The sequence below is a fragment of the Anastrepha ludens genome, chromosome X, assembly GCF_028408465.1.
Source record: "Anastrepha ludens isolate Willacy chromosome X, idAnaLude1.1, whole genome shotgun sequence".
NCBI lineage: Eukaryota > Metazoa > Arthropoda > Insecta > Diptera > Tephritidae > Anastrepha > Anastrepha ludens.
The window spans coordinates 9,861,651-9,882,773 of record NC_071503.1 but is presented as its reverse complement, the minus strand read 5'-3'; the positions used below and the strand labels follow the sequence as shown (position 1 = coordinate 9,882,773).

At 37.6% G+C, this 21,123-nt stretch overlaps 1 protein-coding gene across 10 annotated transcripts in view; it reads left to right on the top strand.

Moving 5' to 3' along the window:
- LOC128869481 (protein BCL9 homolog) overlaps positions 1-10,585 on the top strand; it is a 59,727-nt gene extending 49,142 nt beyond the window's left edge. For 6 of the 10 annotated variants that reach the window (XM_054112041.1, XM_054112042.1, XM_054112043.1 and 3 more), the window contains 5 exons: positions 4,209-4,571; positions 4,650-4,895; positions 4,951-7,119; positions 7,180-7,376; positions 8,886-10,585. In XM_054112041.1, coding sequence (XP_053968016.1) covers positions 4,209-4,571; positions 4,650-4,895; positions 4,951-7,119; positions 7,180-7,376; positions 8,886-10,493 — 4,583 coding nt within the window. In that variant the 3' untranslated portion in view covers positions 10,494-10,585. The remainder of the gene's footprint in view (positions 1-4,208; positions 4,572-4,649; positions 4,896-4,950; positions 7,120-7,179; positions 7,377-8,885) is intronic. The other 4 variants (XM_054112048.1, XM_054112050.1, XM_054112049.1 and 1 more) reach the window with 3 other exon arrangements.
- The last annotated feature ends 10,538 nt before the right edge of the window (positions 10,586-21,123 follow it).

Here is a 21,123-nt window from a genome sequence, read left to right as displayed (position 1 = left end):
AGATAGATAGATATTTTATGAAGTTTGAACTTCGACCACATGGTCTTTTGTGCTCTCTACTCGTCATAGTACCTCATCCAGACCCAGTTACCTTATTAAACTCAGGATAGCGCTGGTTAGGATTGATCGTATCTGTCTTTCTTCTGGCTGCAGTTAGCCAAGATGTCTCAACCTCTTTCGCTCTATAGCACTGCATTCCAGGAGTAGATGCATTGGAGTTTCCTGGGATTTGTTGCAGAAACGACAAGAGTCAGTAGCCCAAATCCCGGTCATGCGCAGTCTGCATTGGCATGTGAGAATGTCCGTACGCATTTTCAGTTTGTCCTTGGGGAGGGTTTTGAGTTTTTTAGACCTCTTTTGATTGTAGCATCCCAGTAAGGATTTCGCCTGGCGTAACCTGGGACCCAAATCAGCCGGATGCGTTTGTGTGTTCCTAGTAGATTGAGTTTTTCGATACAAGCATCAGCGAGGACTTGGTTTTGCAGGACGATAGGGCCTTAAGTGGAGCCTGACTGTCGCTCAGAATGGCTCATTCCGGGAATTTCTGTCCAAGTTTATCTGCACATAGACAAATGGTATACATCTCCGCTTGAAAAGTGCTTGGAGAACTACCCATCGCCACTGAACGCTTGGTTCTGGGGCCGTAGATTCCAGTGCCTATGCCTTTTGGGGTCTTCGAGCCATCTGTGTACCAGTGTAGGGTACACTCCTGAAGTTTACTTTCAATACAGGTCTATTCCAGTTTAACTAATCGTCCAGTTCCATTCTGAACTTCTTTTCGAATTTGATGACTTCAGTGATATCATCTCTGGGTAGCTGCACTCTCACCAATTACATGTTTTAGATGGAATTACTTTTCCTTTCCCGAGGCGTTCCCTGGTAATATTCAACAGGATACGCATGGCAGATCATGAGAGCCTTTGTTGCTTTGGACACGATTGCGTCAGCGTGCCTCTTCCAATTAGGCTTGGTATCTAGGAGAAGGCCAAAATACTCAACTTCGCTGTCGAAACGAATAGCACCCTGTCCATGCTGATCTCCCTCATTTCTGGTAAAACCCTTTTCCTGGTGAAAGGAACGATGGCTGTTTTGGACGTGTTTAAATCCAGACGCACACCATATTTTTGTCACGTTTAAAGCGCTGTTGCGGTTTCAGCTATCCTCGTCTTTAGCAAGGACTATCCAGCTGCAAGTGGGTTTCTGCACGTCTCTGTTCACTATTGCGCGACATATCCACGAGTGAGAGGCGTGGTCGAAACTCCCTCGATATCCAGGAAGACATCAGGATCTGCTTCCTCACAGTAAATGCTCTCTGGATCTCCGTACATAGCTGATACAGCGCAGTGTCCGTATACCTTCCTGTCCTGTACGCATGCTGATTTTGATGGAGAGGTGTTATACGCAGAGTTTTTGATCTGATTTCATTCTCAATAATCTTCTCCATTACTTTTAATACATAATAGGTGAAAGTAACTTGCCTGAAAGATTTAGCCAGTGATTAGTCCGTTTTTTTTATTTTTGTTATGAAAACCACTTGTGCTCTTTTCCACACTGTTGGTATGAATGCCAGCGCGAAACTGTCCCGCTTCATCCCAACTAGATGTGGTATGATTAACTCCCCGCAAGCTCTAGTACTATGGTACTACCGGGCGGATTCCATTAGCCCCTGGTGTCTTGTATGGGCTAAAGAAGCCAACGACCCACCTTATGGATTGCTGGGTAAACATTTGTTTACCTTGTTGCTTCCTTCCTAAGTTATAGAAGATTTTCATATTTTCATCTATATTTTAGGGAAATCTTTAGAATGAACCGAAAATCCTTTACCATTTGTGTAACGGGTAAAATGTGACAAAAGAAAACAAAGTTATTCACCACATATTTTACATAACGGTAAGATTGAGTTTACTAAATTCTCTGCTTCCTCGGTTGTAATATTTGTCCTTTCAGACCGCATAACACTTCTGAAAGCCACCTTATTTGTTATTACATGTTGTTGAATAAACGCTCAATTGGTGGAAGTTTTGAGCTGTTTAAAAGCGTTGTACTGGAGCCAAAGCTTAACGACCATGGCTGTGTGTTTTGGGTCCTTAGCTTATTGAAATCAAAACGTTCTTGATAAGCTAAGATTTTCGACAATCAGTTTGAATTTTCTTTGTAAAATGTTCAAATACCCCTATTTGTCTATCGGTCGGTTGGAAAGAACATTATCACTTGCCGCTATGCAATCCAACTCCATAACTCCACCATCACTATGTTTGACTGTACCAACAAGGTAGGGTGCACTAGACAAGGCTAGTTTACTGGGGCGGCAGCCTTTGGTCGGGGAAAACCGGAATTATTCTTGTAACGTAGAACCGGCTGCCATGGGAATGCAGAAAGGCACTAAACGACTTCATCGGGCGACATTTACCACCTTCCTAAACTCCTGACTTCTGTAGGTCGCCCAAGTCCAACCACCATATTTTGCAGATTAAGAGTTTAAATTGCGTTCTGGATACTGTAGCAGACTAAACTCCTACCTATGCAGAATCGACCCCGACATACGCAAGATATGTCCAGCATGTGCAGGCACACCGCACGATACTAACCACCTTTCACATGCCTCATCAAACCTACTCACCTAACACCCCTCTCCCTCTGGACCCAACCTGTTGAAACAGCACGCTTCCTGGGTCTACCGTTCGATCAGTTAGACCAGAACGACCGGTAACTACATCGCATAGGCCTAAACCCCGCCTAGCTGTTAATACAACAATAACAACAATACTTACAAGTTTTTGTTTCTCAAGAGCAATTCCTGATTTGCGCCAAAGAATTCGATGACACCTTCTCCCAAAATACAAAATTCTCTTTCGTCTGAATAATTAGATAATCTTCTATATTATTATTTTAAAACATGGCGCTTATTCTGACTAAACTACAATATGTACAGATATGAAATATATATCAAAAGAAAGGTTTTGATGAGCATATTTCCGGAAAATTAAAAAAATTAAAGTTGGTTAATTTGTTCATGAAAGATTTGCGTGTAAAGTTATCAAAAATTTCATATTGATAACAGCGATGTCTATGCAACGCGGGATGACACACAAACATACGCATATATATGAGTACGTTTGCTTTGTTTAGCACGTCATTGTATACATTTGGATTCTCAATAATTGTTTTGTTTTGTTCTCTTTACTAATAAATATGTATTCATGAACATTTTCTTGTGAAGGCAATAATTGGTATGAATTGTCAATTGACTTGAAATTTGTCAATTCACTTCAAACAACGGTAACAGTGCAAATTAGAAAGAGTTTTGGACAGCCTTCACCATAACAATAAATAAGGCCCAGGGGCAAACATTATCAAGGGTGCGCCTTCATTTAAAGGATGATTGCTTTGCTCACGGCCAACTTTATGTTGCGTTAAGCCGGGATAGATCCTGGGAAAATATACGAGTTAAAATGGGCAATAACGAAAACTTGACGTTGACTGTAGTTTATAATGAAGTAATTAAAAAAAAAATTACTGATTTAACTGAAAAAAATTTTAAAAATGTTATATGCATAAGTTCTTACATATTACATATGAATACAAATATACACTTTTCTAATCATCATAACTTTTAATATATAAAAGTGTCACATATGCTGTTTACTTTCCGTGGGAAAAAGCCCACCCGATTTTCGGGGGTTACATACTAGTTATTAGCAATTTCAATACGCTCTCGTCTGTTCACAAGTGAAATAAACGGCTTTTTTTGAGTGACACTGCCATGGCATTCAGCTTCATGTAAAACTTTTCTAGCACTTTCCGCACAAATTCATTTTTAAAAAGTTTGGCTTAGGTTTTCAACAATTTTTATTGATGTAATTCGAGGGTTAATCTTTACCGTACTGATTATGATACGCATTTCTCGGAACGATACCTAATTTAACTAATAACAGAAAAAGAATCGGACTCTTGAACTAACATAAAAAAAAAAAAAAATTGGACGTAGGAGACAAAAAAATTTTTTTTTAATTATCTTTAAAACCGAATATTTTGATATCCAAACTAATCAGAAACTACTTAAATAATAATGTTCTTAAATATCTATTGTAGGATGACTTTCTCAGAAACCCTGAATATCAGGATTGAATAGACAATGTTATGTATTTTATTTAATTTTTAAAACATTAAAACAAACTGAGATTTATATGTACTAATAATATTATGAGTTAAAACAAATCATATTGTAGACAGCGCAAACAGCCATAGTGCGTTAGATGGAACGCTCAACAATAACAACAGTGGTTCTACTAATGTAGTAATAGATGCCATTGTCAAACGCGAGCGCGATTGCCCCGCGAACTCCACAACAGCGTCTACATCAGTGATGCGTCAAAATTCCAATAGTAGCATTAAATCGTGCCCTAATACTGGAAATGCAGCCTCGCCCAATAATGGTAGTGATCATTCGAATTGCAGCAATATTTCATCACAACCGATAGAAAACGGTGCAACAGATATCCTTCAGGATTTAAACAATTCGGCTAAAAATGTTAATAAGAACCAAGGCACTGTAAAAGGAGAGGAAAATGGTATACACTGTTCTTTGTATAAGCTCTGTTTTCAATTTTATTTACATTTCCCTATTTATATTTGTTTTTATACTATAGTTGTGCAGTCATCTTTGGACAAATGTGCTAATCCTCTAACAGGAACTTCTACTAAGAATTTTCTGTGCGCAACATCGGTAATGAATTCTTTGTCTTCTGTTAAAGAAGAAACTGATGTTATGAATAATTTAATTAACGTTAAGAAAGAAGACGTTAACGTTTCACCTGAAATGTCGCCGGCTGGGTTTGGATCCATTGTCAACTTATCAGGCAGTATCTCGACAGACGTTCGCTCATGCACACCAGGTAAGCAATGTCTTTTATGAATTCAATTTATATACAAAGTTAATAAAACTCGCAGTTAAACTTGACGAGGTATCGACTACGAAGGCCAGTAATAGTTGTAATAACAGCAGCACGAATTCGAGTAATAATGATAAATTGTCATCTGTATTGTGTTCTATTAGTAACAATGGTCCCAGTAGTTGCATAGAAGACTTCAATTCTACACCTTCTGCTTCCCTGGCTAACACATCTAGTGATTCTTGTATTGGTGGCACATATCACACAGCAGTAAATATTATTAATAATACTAATAATTCTGGAGGCTCAATTACAAACTGCATGGATTTTATGCAGCAGCAAAACCATATTTTTGTATTCTCCACCCAACTAGCCAATAAGGGTGCTGAATCAGTTTTAAGTGGTCAGTTTCCAACAATAATAGCATACCACTGCACACAGCCGGCAACGAAAAACTTTCTTGAAGATTTTTTTTCGAAAAGTCCAATGAAAATATCTAAACTACAACGCCAAAATACTCTTAGTTTAAGTAATATATCGGTAAATGCAGGGAGTCAACAATGGATTGGGGGCAGCAACTCAGGACCTAAAATGTCACAAAAGCCAAATGGAAACAAAATTAATTTTATGAGTCTGAGTGGAAATTTAGAAAATAAAGCACCTTTACGTCAGTCCAATAATCCTAGTTTTCCCGAAGTAACGGAAACGTTAGGTGGTAATGAAAACGGCTTAATGTGCTGGGAGGAGAGTCGAAATAATGTGGAAGGAGCGTCTAACGAAGTTCACTCTGCTATGAAAATACCCAATGGAGTTGATGGAGTCGTAGGAGGACCTCATTCTATTGGGGTTCCCCACATTGCCAGTAAGCCGCTTAGCGCATCCGATCCCAGTGCAGGGAGTGAGAGTGGGACTCCTTCATTGCAAGGTATTAAGGTGCCAGATGAAAATTTAACACCACAGCAACGACAACATCGGGAAGAGCAATTGGCAAAATTAAAACAAATAGACCAATTTCTGTCTAACCCGTTACAAAGTGCAAATCCGTTGGGTAAATTGGGCACAGATGTATCGGGAAATCTTCCTGGTCTAATGTTAAATTTGCCTAGTTCTGGTTCAACGGGCATCGGATCGCAGATGAGTAACCCCTTGAATAACAATATGCATAGTATATCACAAAGTGTAATGAATTCTACCAATCAAAATTTATGCAACGCAGAAAATATGGCCACAGCATTAGACGATGGAAATATCCCGAATACTCATGACAATGTAACGTGTAACGCAAATAAATCAATGAAAATAAACAATCAGTTGAATATGTCATGTGGTCCCAATGGTGTTATTAGTGCAGTTGCTCCGAACGTTAGTGTTGGAAATATGTCCAGTAACGCGTTACCTTGCCATACCGTAGGGAACAATAATTGTGGAGGTGGAGGGAGTAGTAACATCAATGCACCCGGTGGACTCATGCCGAACTCCCCTGAAATGATAAGCAATTTCATTGGAGATAGCAATTTAAATAGTAATGCGGTTAAGTTGATGGGTTCTGGTGGTGTTCATCCTCTAGAAGTCGGTCAAGTAGGAATGGCTCAGATAGAGTGGTCTAAGTTGCAACACCAATTTTTCGAAGAACGTATTAAAAATAATAAGTGTCAAGCACCAAACGACGTCGGCTGTATGGCAGCAACACTTTGCCGCTCGAACTCTGCAAGCATAGGAAATGTAAATACAAGACCTCTTATGGGAGGAACGTGTGTATCGACAGCTACGACAAATAATAGTCAAACTATTCGATCAGCACAGGGCCCACCACCACCATATCACCCCACACAACGTTCGGCGTCTGTTCCAATTGCAACGCAGTCTCCAAATCCAGCAAGCCCTAACAACCCGACATCAAACTTATCCTTACCATCACCTCGAACATCAGGAGCATTAGGAATACCAGCAAACTCGCCAAATATGGATGTGCATATGCCTACTACGCCAACGACGCTGGTTGTAACGTCAGCAACGTCAACAGTTAGCACAACAATTTCCACTACAAATGCTCAATGTAAAAACAATTTCCAATCAGATGATTCACCGACAAGTAGTGGCACTAATATTAACGTTACGAGTCGAAATCGAAGCAATCAAATAAACCAATTCAATAGTAATCCAAGCACTCCTTTATCACACTTGTCACCTAAAGATCTGGAATCGTTTCACACAAACTTACCAACAGGTATATATATACATATATCCTTTAAATTTGGAAAATTTAACATTATATTTTTAAATTTAGCAGATTTAAAGAATGCTCGCCCTAGTCCACAAAGATCCCGAACTCCATTGATGGGACCGAACAGTGGAAATATTACAGACTCTGGAAATATGGAAGGCCGTTATCCTTCAGCTAGTCCTGGCTTGAATTTTTCGCAACATATTCCAAATACGAATAGTAGCGTTGTCAACAATTACAAAACGCCAGGTCCCATCGAGGTGGAGTAACCGTACACGGTTTATGGTCAAGTAAAAAGTTCTGACTATTTTGTATTTCGACAAAAAAATTAACTTAATTGTCATTGTTCGGCTTTCGTGAAGCCAGTATTGCACCATCATGGTAATTTTTCAAATGCTTGAAAAGGTAACAATTGCCTAGCACCAGGGTTGGAACAAGCGGCAATTGGGATAGAATACAACATCAAAACTCTCGGGGCTTCTGGCTTTTATGAGTTTATCGACATTTTCGACGATACACCTTCTTTGACGTTCATATTACCAGAATGGAATCCTTGGAACCGACGATGCTGTGTTCAGTCCGATACTGTACTGTGGCCAAACAACACAACTTATTTTGGCTGCATGCTCCGGTTCTTAAATTTGGTCGAAGTGGTATTGGCGATTATATCGAATTTTCTTTTCGAATGAAAATGGGGTACGTACGTCGACCTCATGGTCTTTTGCGTGCTCTACTCGTCACAGTACCTCATCCAAACCCAGCACCATCAATAAATTTAAAATAGAGTTGAGTTGGGCTGGAGGGTATATACCTTTCTTCTGGCCGCATCTGGTCGAGATATCTAATCCTTCGCGCTGTAGCGTCACACTCGAGAAGAAGGAGTGTTGGAGTTTCCGAGGATTCTTCATAGAAACGACGAGACTCAGTGGACCATATCCCAGCTTGCGAGATGACTTCGTAGTCTGCAGTGACCTGCAAGAATGCCAGTGAGCATTCTCAGTTTGTGCTTAGGGAGAGTTATAAGTGGCCTGAATCTCTTTATATTGATTGGATATTATACAGTTTGGTGCCAACTTACATCCCGCAGCCTTAACTCTTCGCCTCTAAGATCCTCTTTGACGGCGTGTTGTTTCATAGCACGAAAGGGCTCCGATCCTATTAATAATGGTGTTGTAGACTCTTTTCCTTTCGAAAGCAAGTGAATTCCACCTTTCTTCATCGTCACTTCGATTCTAAATTTCTTCTCAAATTTTGTTCAGTTAAGCTTGGTGTCCAGGATAATGCCAACGTACTTAACTTCGACTATAGTAAACCCGTCCATATTGATTTCCCTTATTCCTGATTAAGAAAATGATGGCAATTTTGCACGGGTTTATGTCTAAAGCCACCAACCTTTGTCAGGTTTAAAGTACTTTGCAGTATGTCGCAGAGTGTATTCTCGAACTTGCCCCTTTTCCATCTGAAAGAATGTCTTTGCACGTTCATCTTCTCTAGTGCGCGATATACTCCCGAGTGAGAAGCGTTGTCGAAAGCTCCCTCGATGCCAAAGAAGCAACAGAGTACTCACATTCAAAAGCACGCTAGATCTCCGTAGACAGCTTATACGGCATAATGTCCGTAGACCTTTCTGCCCCGTAAGCATGTTCCTTTGGATAAATACAATATCATTTTACTTTAAATTGCTTTTATTAAGAAAGCTTTCAGAACTTTTTACTTCACCTAATATGTCATACATAAATTTCTTATAAATGGTTTTGTTTTATTTCTAGCGCCAAAATTCAGCCCCTTTACCCTCACAATTCTGTCGTCGGACCGATAGCCTCCCACTGAATCCGAATAGTAACCGCTCGGCTCAAAATAAATTAGGCCACTCATTTGACCCAATATCGTCATTAGCTCAAATGTCTCAACAGCTTACAAGCTGTGTGTCTATTAATACAGGTGGTGCCGGAAGCATGGGTCTCATTGGAGTAAATGATGTAAACCTTCCGAATAATTTAAATCAGAATATGGATGCTATAATGGGATCCATGGATTCTGGATTAGATCACTGCAATGCTGGTTCGTCTGGTAATATGGCCATGCCGCCGCATATTAATGGTTCCGGGTCATTTTTGTCTAGCAACTGCCATATAAATTCCATGCTTGGATCTATGGGGCAACGTTTGCTTAATCCGAAGATGTGTGGATTTAATCCCGCCAGTGGTGGTATTGGACGTGACGGACAAAGTGGATTGCATGGTGTAATGCCACCTCACCGTATGATGGGTCGTATGGCTATGAACTTTGGTAGCTTTAATGTTTCGCCTAACATACAAGTGAAAGCCAGCACGCCAAATACGATACAGTATATGCCAGTTCGTACTCAGAACAATAATAGTAGCAATATGCGTGTGCCTCCGAGTCTGGAGTTTTTACGTTACACGAATCCACATGTTGCTGCAACGGGCAATATTATAGACAATAGTCATTTAGGACAAGGAAATACAGGTGCTGCAACGGATCCGGTCAAAATAAGTAACTGCAATAGTGGCTCTGGAGGAGCAGGTAACACTGCTGCCCACTTTTTCGGAAATTGCAATCAGATGAGTTCAATGGTAAGTGAGCAGGAAGATATGGCAGGGGGCAATCTTATGACTGGTCACGAAATGAATATGGTACCTCATCCAACAATGATACGTGGCATACGGCCGATAAGACAGCAGCATATTCATTCAGGTCATTCAGGAAATCAAATGCTTCCTGGGCCACGTCTGCAAGCTCCCGGTGTCACAGTGATGCCTGGACATTTTGCGAATGGGACACAGGATCCAATGGAGTGCAGAGAAAGCTCTGTGTTCATGGCAAATAACCCAAGTGGCAATGGACCGGTGCACGGTCTTACGCAGGGCGTCACAGGGGTACCAGGGCAAGGTCAAATGTTTACTGTTGGTAGTAGTCAGCAAAAGACTGTTAAATCAATAGGAACCAGCAGCATTTGTCCAAATATGAACACAGCAAATGTGGGCAACAGTGGACAAATATCTGCCAACGCTAGTTTGCTTCCAAACGATCACAGTTCATCAATTCAATCTGCAGTAAATGGACCTATAATGATGGGTAATAACAGCACTATGCTCTCAACTGCGATGCAAGTATGTAGTAGCTCGTCACCTGTTGGATGTGGTGGCAACGGTGGAAATGGTTCCGGTGATGTAGGCAATGTAGGATACAAACCATTCGTTGGCCCCGCCTCAAATGATCTTAAATACGCACAGCAGTATCACAGCTTTCAACAACAATTGTACGCGACTTCGACAAGAAGCCAGCAAAATACTGGAAGTTCTAATATTGGAAGCAGTGTTTCAACAAACCCAACGTTTTTTGTAAATAAGTAGAACTTAGAGTAATACTGTAGTCAAGGTGCCCGTTTCTATATATTTTCACGTTTTGTCTCACAAAATACAACGCTCATATTCTTATCTGTTAATGTGTGAATTTTCTCGCAATGACTGCTTTGTAAAAGTCAGCTGAGAGTACAAAAGGGTGAGTATTTTTAGTTTAGTTTTAATCATTAATTCTAGATTTTTCTAATCTTAAACGTTCAAACGTCCAGCTACTGAAGTTAAACCGACCTTGTTCACAAAATGGATAAATACATTTGAACAAGAAAGCAAAAGAAATATCACATTTGTGAAATCAAATTAAAAAGGTCCAAGGTGAAAGCCCAACACAATCAATTGGTAGTTGAATGTTATTCTATATACCAACTTTGCCACATTGAAGGGACACATGGGGAGAAGGTTTATGTTTTGAAATTATAAGAATCGGATACCAGGGTCTCGAGAAATAGGCCAAAACGTAGACCCGGGTAACCCTAGGATGTGTTTGTACAATATGGGTAGCAAATGGAAGCTGTTGATGATTTCTTTGGTATAGAGTATTTTCATACCGTTCCGTGACTAGGGTCTCGAGATATAGGCCAAAACGTGGACCCGGGTAGTCCTAGGATGTGTTTGTACAATATGGGTAGCAAATGGAAGCTGTTGATGATTTCTATAGTATAGAGTATTTTTCATACCGTTCCGTGACTAGAGTCTCGAGATATAGGCCAAAACGTGGACCCGGGTAACCCTAGGATGTGATTGTACAATGTGGATATCAAATGGAAGCTGTTGATGAATGCTTTAATACAGAGTATTTTTCATGCCGCTCCGTGACTGGGGTCTCGAGATATAGGTCAAAACGTGGACCCGTGTAACCTTTGGTTGTGTATGTGCAATATGGGTATCAAATGAAAGCTGTTAAGTGCTTTAATACGGGGTTGAAGCTGTTGATGAATGCTTTAATACAGAGTATTTTTCATGCCGCTCCGTGACTGGGGTCTCGAGATATAGGTCAAAACGTGGACCCGTGTAACCTTTGGTTGTGTATGTGCAGTATGGGTATCAAATGAAAGCTGTTAAGTGCTTTAATACGGGGTAATTTTCATATCTATTGATGACTAGGGTCTCGAAATATATGCCAAAACGTGGACCCGCGTCTTTGCACCGAATTAAACCAAACTTACACACATTGTTAAGTAAGTATTGAAAATGGGTTCCATAATGTCGTTTACTGTTTTAACGCTTGGGACGGAACTGAACTGTCAAATTAACAGTGTGAGTTACAATGTGTCAATATTTCTTTCTGATCTTGACAGGTTCAAAGTGTAAACTTTTTTTGTGAATTTTTTTGGAGTGGATTTTGGAACAGTGAATAATTTCTTACGAAATTTGAGAATTTAGTGTGAAATCCGAATGTTCAAATGAAATTATGTTTTGTGGATTTATTTTTTCGGTTCATATGCGATAAGTTACGATACACCATGAGTGAAAAAAATGGTAAAAAAAAAATTAAAAAACAAAAGAAATTGTTAAAGGATGCAAAAGAAGAGCACGAAAAATGCGTAACTTTGATGAAAAAGTTAATAGTCTTATCATGCAAATTGTCAACAATTTTCAGAAGAAAAGAGATGAGAAAATGATGAGAAAATCACAACAAAATTCCTGACCATGTGGACTTGGGCTTTTAAACACATATGCATCGGAAATATAATCCACAAAATTGAAAAAAAAACATGTTTTAAAATCTCAGAATACCATAATTACAATCATGTTTATTACAGTTCAAATGCCAAGACAATCACGTAATCATATTGGTCGTTCGACAAATAATAATAGGCGATTGAGAAATGCCCGGAATAACGCGACATCAGAAGAACGGCAAGAGCAAAATGAAGTTTTTTTTTTTTTTTTTTTTATTACAAACATAGATACAATATAAAATACATAACAATGTTTGTTGGCACTGCAACTAGTTACAGATAAACTAACGAGCAGTACAATTTTGGTAACATAAATAAAATTTTGTGAAGAGATTTTCATAGTCCCTTCCTTAAGTTAACAGCCATCATGCCAGATCATGTGGTTTAATTCGATGCAGTCGTCGAGTTAGGCCTGGGGTGTTGAGCAGATTGCTAGCTTCCTCGTTCACGTGCCTTTGAAGCCTATGGGAGTGGGCTTCTGCTTGTTTTTTAATTTCTTCAGCGACCGTAGGGATATTGAGGTCACGATGAATATCCTTATTGCGAACGAACCAAGGTGCGTTGAGAATATCTCGAAGGATTTTATTCTGGAGTCGTTGAAGTATATTTATATTACTTTGACTGGCGCAACCCCATAATTGCGCGCCATAGGACCACACTGGTTTTATAATTTGTTTATATATCGCTGTTTTGTTATATATGGATAGCTTTGATCTTCGTCCAATTAGCCATTTAATTTGTATTACCTTCAGATGGATTTCATGCCGTTTAAGTTTTATATGCTCCTTCCATCGAAGCTTAGCATCAAGCGTCATGCCAAGGTATTTTGCAGTGTTTGCATGTGGTATTGCGGCACCTAGCAGCATTATTAGATAATGATTCACTTTTTTGTTGGTGAAGTTTACATGTATTGACTTGGTATTGTTCAATTTTATGCGCCAAGTTTTCGTCCATTCTTCAATAGCGTTTGTTGCAATTTGAAGTTTGGTTGCAGCTTCTTCAGCACTTTTTCCAATTGCTAAGATGGCAGTGTCGTCGGCGAAAGTGGCGATCAAGCTATTCGAGGGTATCGGCAAGTCTCTGGTGTATAAAAGGTATAAGAGCGGACCAAGAATGCTTCCTTGCGGCACACCAGCATTTATTTCTTCATGGTCAGAGTATTCATTTCCTTGTTTAACGCGAAAGTAGCGTTCACTCAGATACGACTTTAGGAGGGCGCAAAAACCGCTTGGAAGGCAGGTATTTAGTTTGTTATTTAAACCGCCATGCCAAACCTTGTCGAAAGCTTGTGCGACGTCCAAGAATACTGCTGAACACACGTTATTCTGTTCAAAAGAGTTTTCAATTGCACCTGATCGATGGTTGAGTGCTTACACCGAAAGCCAAATTGATGCGAAGGTAACAAATCTTTAGAGTCGATAATTGGCGTCAACCGATTGAGGATGAGCTTTTCAAATAGCTTACCAATTTGAGGCAGCAACGAGATTGGTCTGTACGAGGAAACAAGATGTAGATCTTTTCCCGGTTTCGGAATCATTATCATTTCCGCAACTTTCCACAGGGTTGGAACATAGTGAAGCTGAATTGAATGATTAAATAACTTTACTAATTTAACCAAACTTATGTAGGGTAACTTTTTTAAAACCTCAGCTGTAATTAAATCGAATCCGGGCGCTTTTTTATCTTTTAGTTGTTTTATTTCCCTTTTGAGTTCTTTTATAGTAATGAATGAAATAGGAGTGTTTTCATCTACAGTATGAGTATACAAATTGTCAGATTGATTTTCGTTGGGTTGGAAAGTTTCTGTTAAGTGTTTTGCAAAAGCTACTGCCTTGTCTTTGTCACTTTTTGCCCATGTATTATTATCTCTTTTGATTGGAGGAACATGACAATTTGGTCTTTTCAAATATTTAGTACACTTCCAAAGTGAGTAGTCACCTTTTTTATCAGACCTCAAGCTTGAAAGGTATTGATTTATTGATTCATTTTTAATACAATTTATTTCATTATTTAATTCTTGTGATGCTTTGTTGAGCTTGGTTTTGTCACTAGGGGAACGAGTATGTTGCCATTTTCGCCGTAATTTTCTTTTGTTTGTGATGAGCTGCTTAATTTCTTTGGGGTAGTTAGCTCCATTTGTTACCCTTTTGAAATTGGGTGTACTCATCCAGGCAGCTTTCTGGATTTCTTGGACAAACCTTTGAACTTCTTCTTCTAGTTGATCTTTGGTGGTTACTAAGAAGTCATTTTGTTGAATGTTTTGAAGAATTTTTGCAAAGGATTTCCAGTCAGTATTTTTATTATTGAGCGTCGGTTTACTTTCTTTCTCGATTATTGTTTCACTGATAGTTAAGAATATTGGTGAATGATCAGAATTGAGATCAGAACCTTCGGCTATTTGAATAAAGTTCGTTGACAGTTTTTTTACAATGAAAAAGTCGATCAGGTCCGGAGTTTTATTGACATCAGTTGGCCAATATGTTGGTTTCGCCGTAGTCAATGAAGTCACATCCAGTTTCTCGCGCTGCTTTGTACAACTCACGTCCTTTCACTGTGGTTAAACGTGATCCCCAATAAACATTTTTTGCGTTAAAATCTCCACCAATTACGAACTTAAATTTGTGCATGTTGATGAGTTTCTTGTATTTTTCTGAAGATATATTGTATCTTGGTGGACAATACATGGCAGTGATTGAAAGTGGTTGGTTTTTTGTTTGGATTGTTACAGTTGTGGCTTGGAATATTTCTGTACTTAAATTGAAATCTTCGTACTGCTCAATATTTTTCTTAAAAATTACGGCACTACCACCCCTTGGACAGTTGCTTGGGTGTGTAGTGTGGTAGATATTATAATGCTTGAATTCAATGTGCGATTGTTTGGTAAAGTGCGTTTCAGAAATAAGACAGACGTCAATATGTTCTAATTCTAATAAAATTTGTAATTCATTTTTGTGATTTTTTAAGCCGTTCGCATTCCATGCCATAATTCTCAGCATATCAGTCATTGTGTTCGTTACCTTTGGACAGTATTTGTTTTTCAAGATCATTTAACCGTTTATGGAGGCTTTTGTTGAAATCTTCTTGATTATTCAATTTGAGAAGTATTTGGGCAAGAATCTGGTCATTGTTTGTTATTTTGTTTGATATCGCAATCTTCTTATCTTCTTTCAGAATTTCAGCAAAAGATGGTTTTTTTGTTTTCACAGCATTTATTTTAGTAACTTTATTTATAGTATCGATAACTTTATTACTATGATTTGGCATTTGTTGTTTATTCCTGTTCTTATCACGGATTTTTTGCAATTCTTTCGCGACTATACATCCCCTGTAATTAGCGGGATGGTTTTCCCCGCAGTTGCAACACTTTGGGTTTTGGTCTGACGGTTTTTTACATTCAAATGTACTATGTTTTCCACTGCACTTTACACATCTTGGAGTTTTGTTACAGTAGTTCTTGGTATGACCAAATGCTTGACAACTTTTGCATTGGGGAATCAGATTTGATGCTTTGACAGGTTCAATAACAACGATTGAGTGGAGGACATGGTTTATTTTGTAAATCTTGTTGATATCTTCACTGGGATCAAAAGTAACCATAAACATATTTAAAGGTTCTTTACTTTTCCATTTTAGCTTGTTCACAGCATTTAAAACGTTAAAGCCTTGATCATTTAGGTCAGCTATAATTGCTTCAGGTTCACAAGTGTGATGCAGGTTTTTTATCATCACTTTAATTGGTCGCGTTTGCTTATTTTGGTACGAAAACCAGGATATTTCTGATTCTGTTAGCATTTTAGTTACTGACCTATAGTCGTCACTGTGTGTAACATTTATTTTGTATATATCATTGTTTAATAATTTTAGAGTGAATGGGTTTTTAATCAAATTTTCTATTGCGATACTTAGTTTTTGATAGTTAGTGATATTTGATACCATGATAGGCGGAGGACGAGGTTCATATTTTTGGTTGCCATTTTTCGCGGCGGAGATTTCAAACACGGGGGGATCGTTTACAGTGTGCTTATCGGATACTAGATATACAGGAGATCCTTCAGCTTTCCGTTTCTTATTGGGTCTTTTATTTTTCTTTAAAATCCAATCGGTTTCTAAAGCTAATTCCTCTTCATCAGTTTCATATGTTACTTTGATCTCGTTATTTGTTTGTTTGGAAGCATAAGCACTAGTAAAACTTCTATTTTCAAGCTTAAGTTTCTCATTTTCGTCTTTTAATTCACGACAAAGTGCTTCTAAATCGTTTAGTTTTTGTATTAAGACTGTTATATCGAAGGTTTTAGTGTTTTTAGACGGTATTCCACCGCCTGGCGGCGGAGTGCGAGCAGTTAACATTATAATTTATTTATTTATTAATAATTATTATTATTGTTTATTATTATTATTTATTATAAATTATTATTATCGATAATTAATGTAGTCTTAATGTATTTATTATAAATTTTTCTTGTATATGTTTTTTTTTTTATTTTTTTTTTTATTTTTATTTTTTTTTTTTTATTTTTTAAAATGAAGTAGTCAAACGATTGATGAATAATGTTATCCAAGCAACTATTTTAATTGGCAAATTCAAGAATGAAGACGTTATAATACCAAGAATTCAAATGATTCCACCTGAATTGCCATTTTAATTCAAGCGTTTGCAACTGCCCATTCGTTTAGCATTTGCAATAACTATCATTAAATCACAAGGGCCAACTTTAGAAATATGTGTGATGAATTTAGAAGAACCAGTATTCACCCATGGTCAACTATACTATACAAATAGAAAAACAAAAAATATTGTTTATGCCAAAGCGCTTGAATAAAGAATAAAGAAATAAATAATATGAAAACCATATCTTTCCTGTTCTAAACCATATCTATTCTATTTTAGTGTGCCCAGCGAAGCGGGCTGGGTTTGTTAGTATTCCTATAAGTTCCTAAATACTGTTAGGAAATTACACTTTTCTATACTCCGATTATACAAGGTAAAGGGCTTGTTCAAGCTTCAATCACAACCGCAGTGTTGCATGATTAGTGAAAGTATCACGTTCGATGTAAAATTCGGGCAACATTGTCAAAAGTATCACGTTCGAATTGTCAAAAATTCGGCAAAAGTTGCGCGAGTTATTATCTTGTATCGATAATTGAGTAAAAGAATATGTTGTTACACTAAGATGTGCATTCTTTATTCATAATCTTAGACTGACTCGTTTACATGAATCTTAGAACTATTTATACCATTGTTATGCGTACATAGGTTGTTATCTATTTGCTAGTAGAGGTTATTATTGTGTGTCTTAGGGATAGTGTATTTCTATTGTTATATTGTTTGTCCGTTGTAGTTCGGTAGTGAATCATGTTGAGATAATTTTTGTTGTTTTGTACATCGTTATCACACAAGGTTAAAGTGCATACGAGTATTGTTGTTTGTCGGTATAGACAATGATGAGTAATCACTGATTATATATGAAGGTGAAAGTGCATACGAGTATTGTTGTTTGTCGGTATAGACAATGATGAGTAATCATTGATTATAAATGTATATATGTATATGACTAACGTCGTTAACTCTCCCCTGCGTTAAAAATGAAATGTCCTCATTTCGAAGGGCTCAGGTTTTGTAGTCGTAACTCGGTTAGATAAACCAATTCGAACTCTCTTTGGTGTCTGATGTTTAATTGTAGTTGTCGATATGTATATAATTTTATAATTAAGTACGTGACTAAAGCTAATATAATTATGATTATGGTTAAATATAGAGTAAATTTCCAAGGATGTTCTTCAATTGGTAAAAATAATTTATACATTCCTTGTATATTAGTAAATTTATAATCTGATTCAGATTTTAAGATTCTCAGTACATTAACTTTTTCGTTCTGATGAGCATGTATTACATTTTTTATTTCTTGATTATAATTAATATATGTTTTATTATCAATAGTTGTGTTGAAATGGAATTGGATTAAATGTGGGCCATTTATCCTAATTCCGTTCCACGTGTGTTCGTTGTCGATAAGTATATTGCCATTATCTAATATTTGTAAGGGAAAGTTTTTTTCTTGAATAATATTACAATGGGCTTTTTGTTTCAATAATAAAGGGATAGTACAATTATCATTTGGTTCTTTTTTACAAATATGTGTTCCAACATAGTTTTTGCATTTTGATAAATTGGTGAAATTATTATTACTCAAAGCAATCTTATTATAAAGTTGGTATTTTCCGTATTTAAAGGCTAGTGGGGTTACATTGTACATTTTACACCTATTTGTTATTATGGGATATTTATAAATTGTAATTATAGCATTATTAGAAGTACATATGTGGATATCAGAATACTCTAGTATATTTATTATTGGAATATCATATATTTCGCCTTTTATTACCTGCTGTACGTCTTCAAAATTAAGTGTGCCAGAGAAGAAATTTCCGGTTTTTGCAAAGTTAATGGTGTTTGTAATAGTTATTAATTCGTTATATATTTCTGTTAGTACTGACTGATTAAAAATTGATTCTGGATTTAATGTTGCTAAAATTTTTTCAAACCGGGAATTTATTTTCCTTTGTTGATTATTATTCTCAATAAGCTGGTTCAGTCCTGTTATAATTTCAACAAGTTCATCGTGATCTGGTGTTCCTGTTACAAATGTTAACACAGAACCTAAAAAATTAAGGGCACGTTTGGCACGATACTCGGATGGTATTAATTGTGACTTCAGAGTTTCTATTTTATCAATTAGTATATTTTCTTCCTCGTTTTGACTTGGTTCATACTTAGTTCGCACTATTCTTTCATATGGTTGTAATATTATAGATAAGTTCGATACGTGGTAAAGAAAGGATGAGCTCTCGTAGGTATACGCAGTATCTACATTGTGTAAAATAAGTACCCGGAATTTAAAAAAAAAAAACACATTTTTTTCATATTATTCATCATTATTTGTTGGATCGCCTTCAAAATAGGCTCCTTTTGAGCCGATACAAATATTCCAACGAACAACCCAGTCATCCATGGCCCGCTGGTAGGCCGGCGCCGGGATGGCCTTCAGCTCCTTTAGCGAATTTTTTTTAATGTCTTCAATCGACTCAAAACGCCTTCCCCGAAGTGGCAATTTTAGTTTTGGGAAGAGAAAAAAGTCACAGGGTGGGAGATCTGGCGAATACGGTGGCTGTTCGATAGTATTTATTAAGTTTTTGGTCTTGTATTCGCGTACAATCAGGGCTCGGTGCGATGGCGCGTTGTCGTCGTGCAGAATCCACGAATTGTCCTTCCACAATTCGAGCCGTTTACGGCGAATGGCTTCACGTAAACGCCTTAAAACGGATAAATAATATTCCTTATTAACCGTTTGGCCCTCTGGAAGGAACTCAGAGTGCACCACGCCTTGGTAATCAAAGAAAACCGTGAGCATAACCTTCACTTTTGACCGGCTTTGGCGTGGTTTTTTTGGATACGGCTCGTTCTCGAAGCGCCATTCAGACGATTGCTGACTGGTTTGCATATCGTACTCGTAGACCCATGTCTCATCACCAGTTATTATGCGTTTCATGAACGTAGGGTCCGTATTAGCTCGGAAAACCATCTCTTCAGAGACCTCCTTCCGATGCTCTTTTTGCAAAAATCCATAGTAAAATTCGCCAAGTAAACAAAAGATCAACTCACTTTGACTGAAGAATAAAACACACTAAGTAATAGATCCCGTTCTAATAAGGCTTGTGCATTCAAGGACATGTGTACCAACATGAAAAAACCAAATTTGAAGTGTCAGGTATTCCCGGGAGAGTTTAAATTATAAATTCCGGGTACTTATTTTACACAATGTATTTCAGTAAGTACATATACGCAAAATCCGTAAGTAACTATCTTTAAAATTAGGAAGCCGATTCGTTGCATGGTGTGCTATTTTTTCGACTGCTGTCTTTATGTATAATTTCCCCCTTCACTGTTAAAATTGTGTCCCCACGATCTACTTTTACCTTAGGTTTATTGTACTTGGTTGCAAGCTTATTACGCCGATCCGTTCGGCTATAAATTATGTCGCCTGGTTTGTATATTATGGCCTGTCTCCCTTTATTGTGATGCCTGAGTAGTTTCTTCTGTTTATCTTCAAGTATGTTCTTGATATCAGGATATTTTTCGCGGTTGTAAAATACGTCCTCGGGCTTATGTCCTGTTGAAGAATGGATTGTTCTATTGTACTGGCGAACTGCGTTGAATAATTCGTCGCCGGGAGCTGTATGATTTTCTGCGGCTAAACTTTGGCAGAGCTCAATTAGAGTACAGTGTATCCGTTCAACTTGGGCGTTTGATGTCGAATGATGTACAGGCGTAACGGAGTGCGTTATTTGTAGCCGGCTGTACAAGAATTTATCTATGTTTCCGATAAATATACTTTCGTTATCAGTCATAAGATTTTTGGCATTTGGGTAAACTTGTGTAAGTACTTCTTCAATGTATTCATGACAGTTTATCTTCGTGTCTAGTTTTCGTAAGAAGCAATATTTGGAAAACATCCATCTGTATGTATTCTCCTACTTGTGTTGGTATTGGAGTTTTTCCAATCGGTTGTTTATTTGGTTGTCTTTCGTATTTGTGCTGTAAACCAATTTCACAGCCTATGACTAGTTTACGGCACATTTCCTTAACATTGGGGCGTTTTACACTAAAATGGAAGTATTATTGAGTTTAGTTGTTGACGATATATTTGAAGTAAATAGTGATAGTTTTTTGCTAAATTTAAGAAAAAAAAGACGTGTAAAGCTAAAAAGAAGATTACATATAGTAAGATGTTCATTAAAACGAAAAATTCCCAAAAATAAATCTTTTTTTGAAACCATAAAATTGTTTCCCGAGGACGTATTTTATTCTCATTTTCGAATGAATTGGTCCACTTTTGAGGTAGTTTTTTTTGATTTTCATTGAATCAGCATTTTTTGATAAAGTT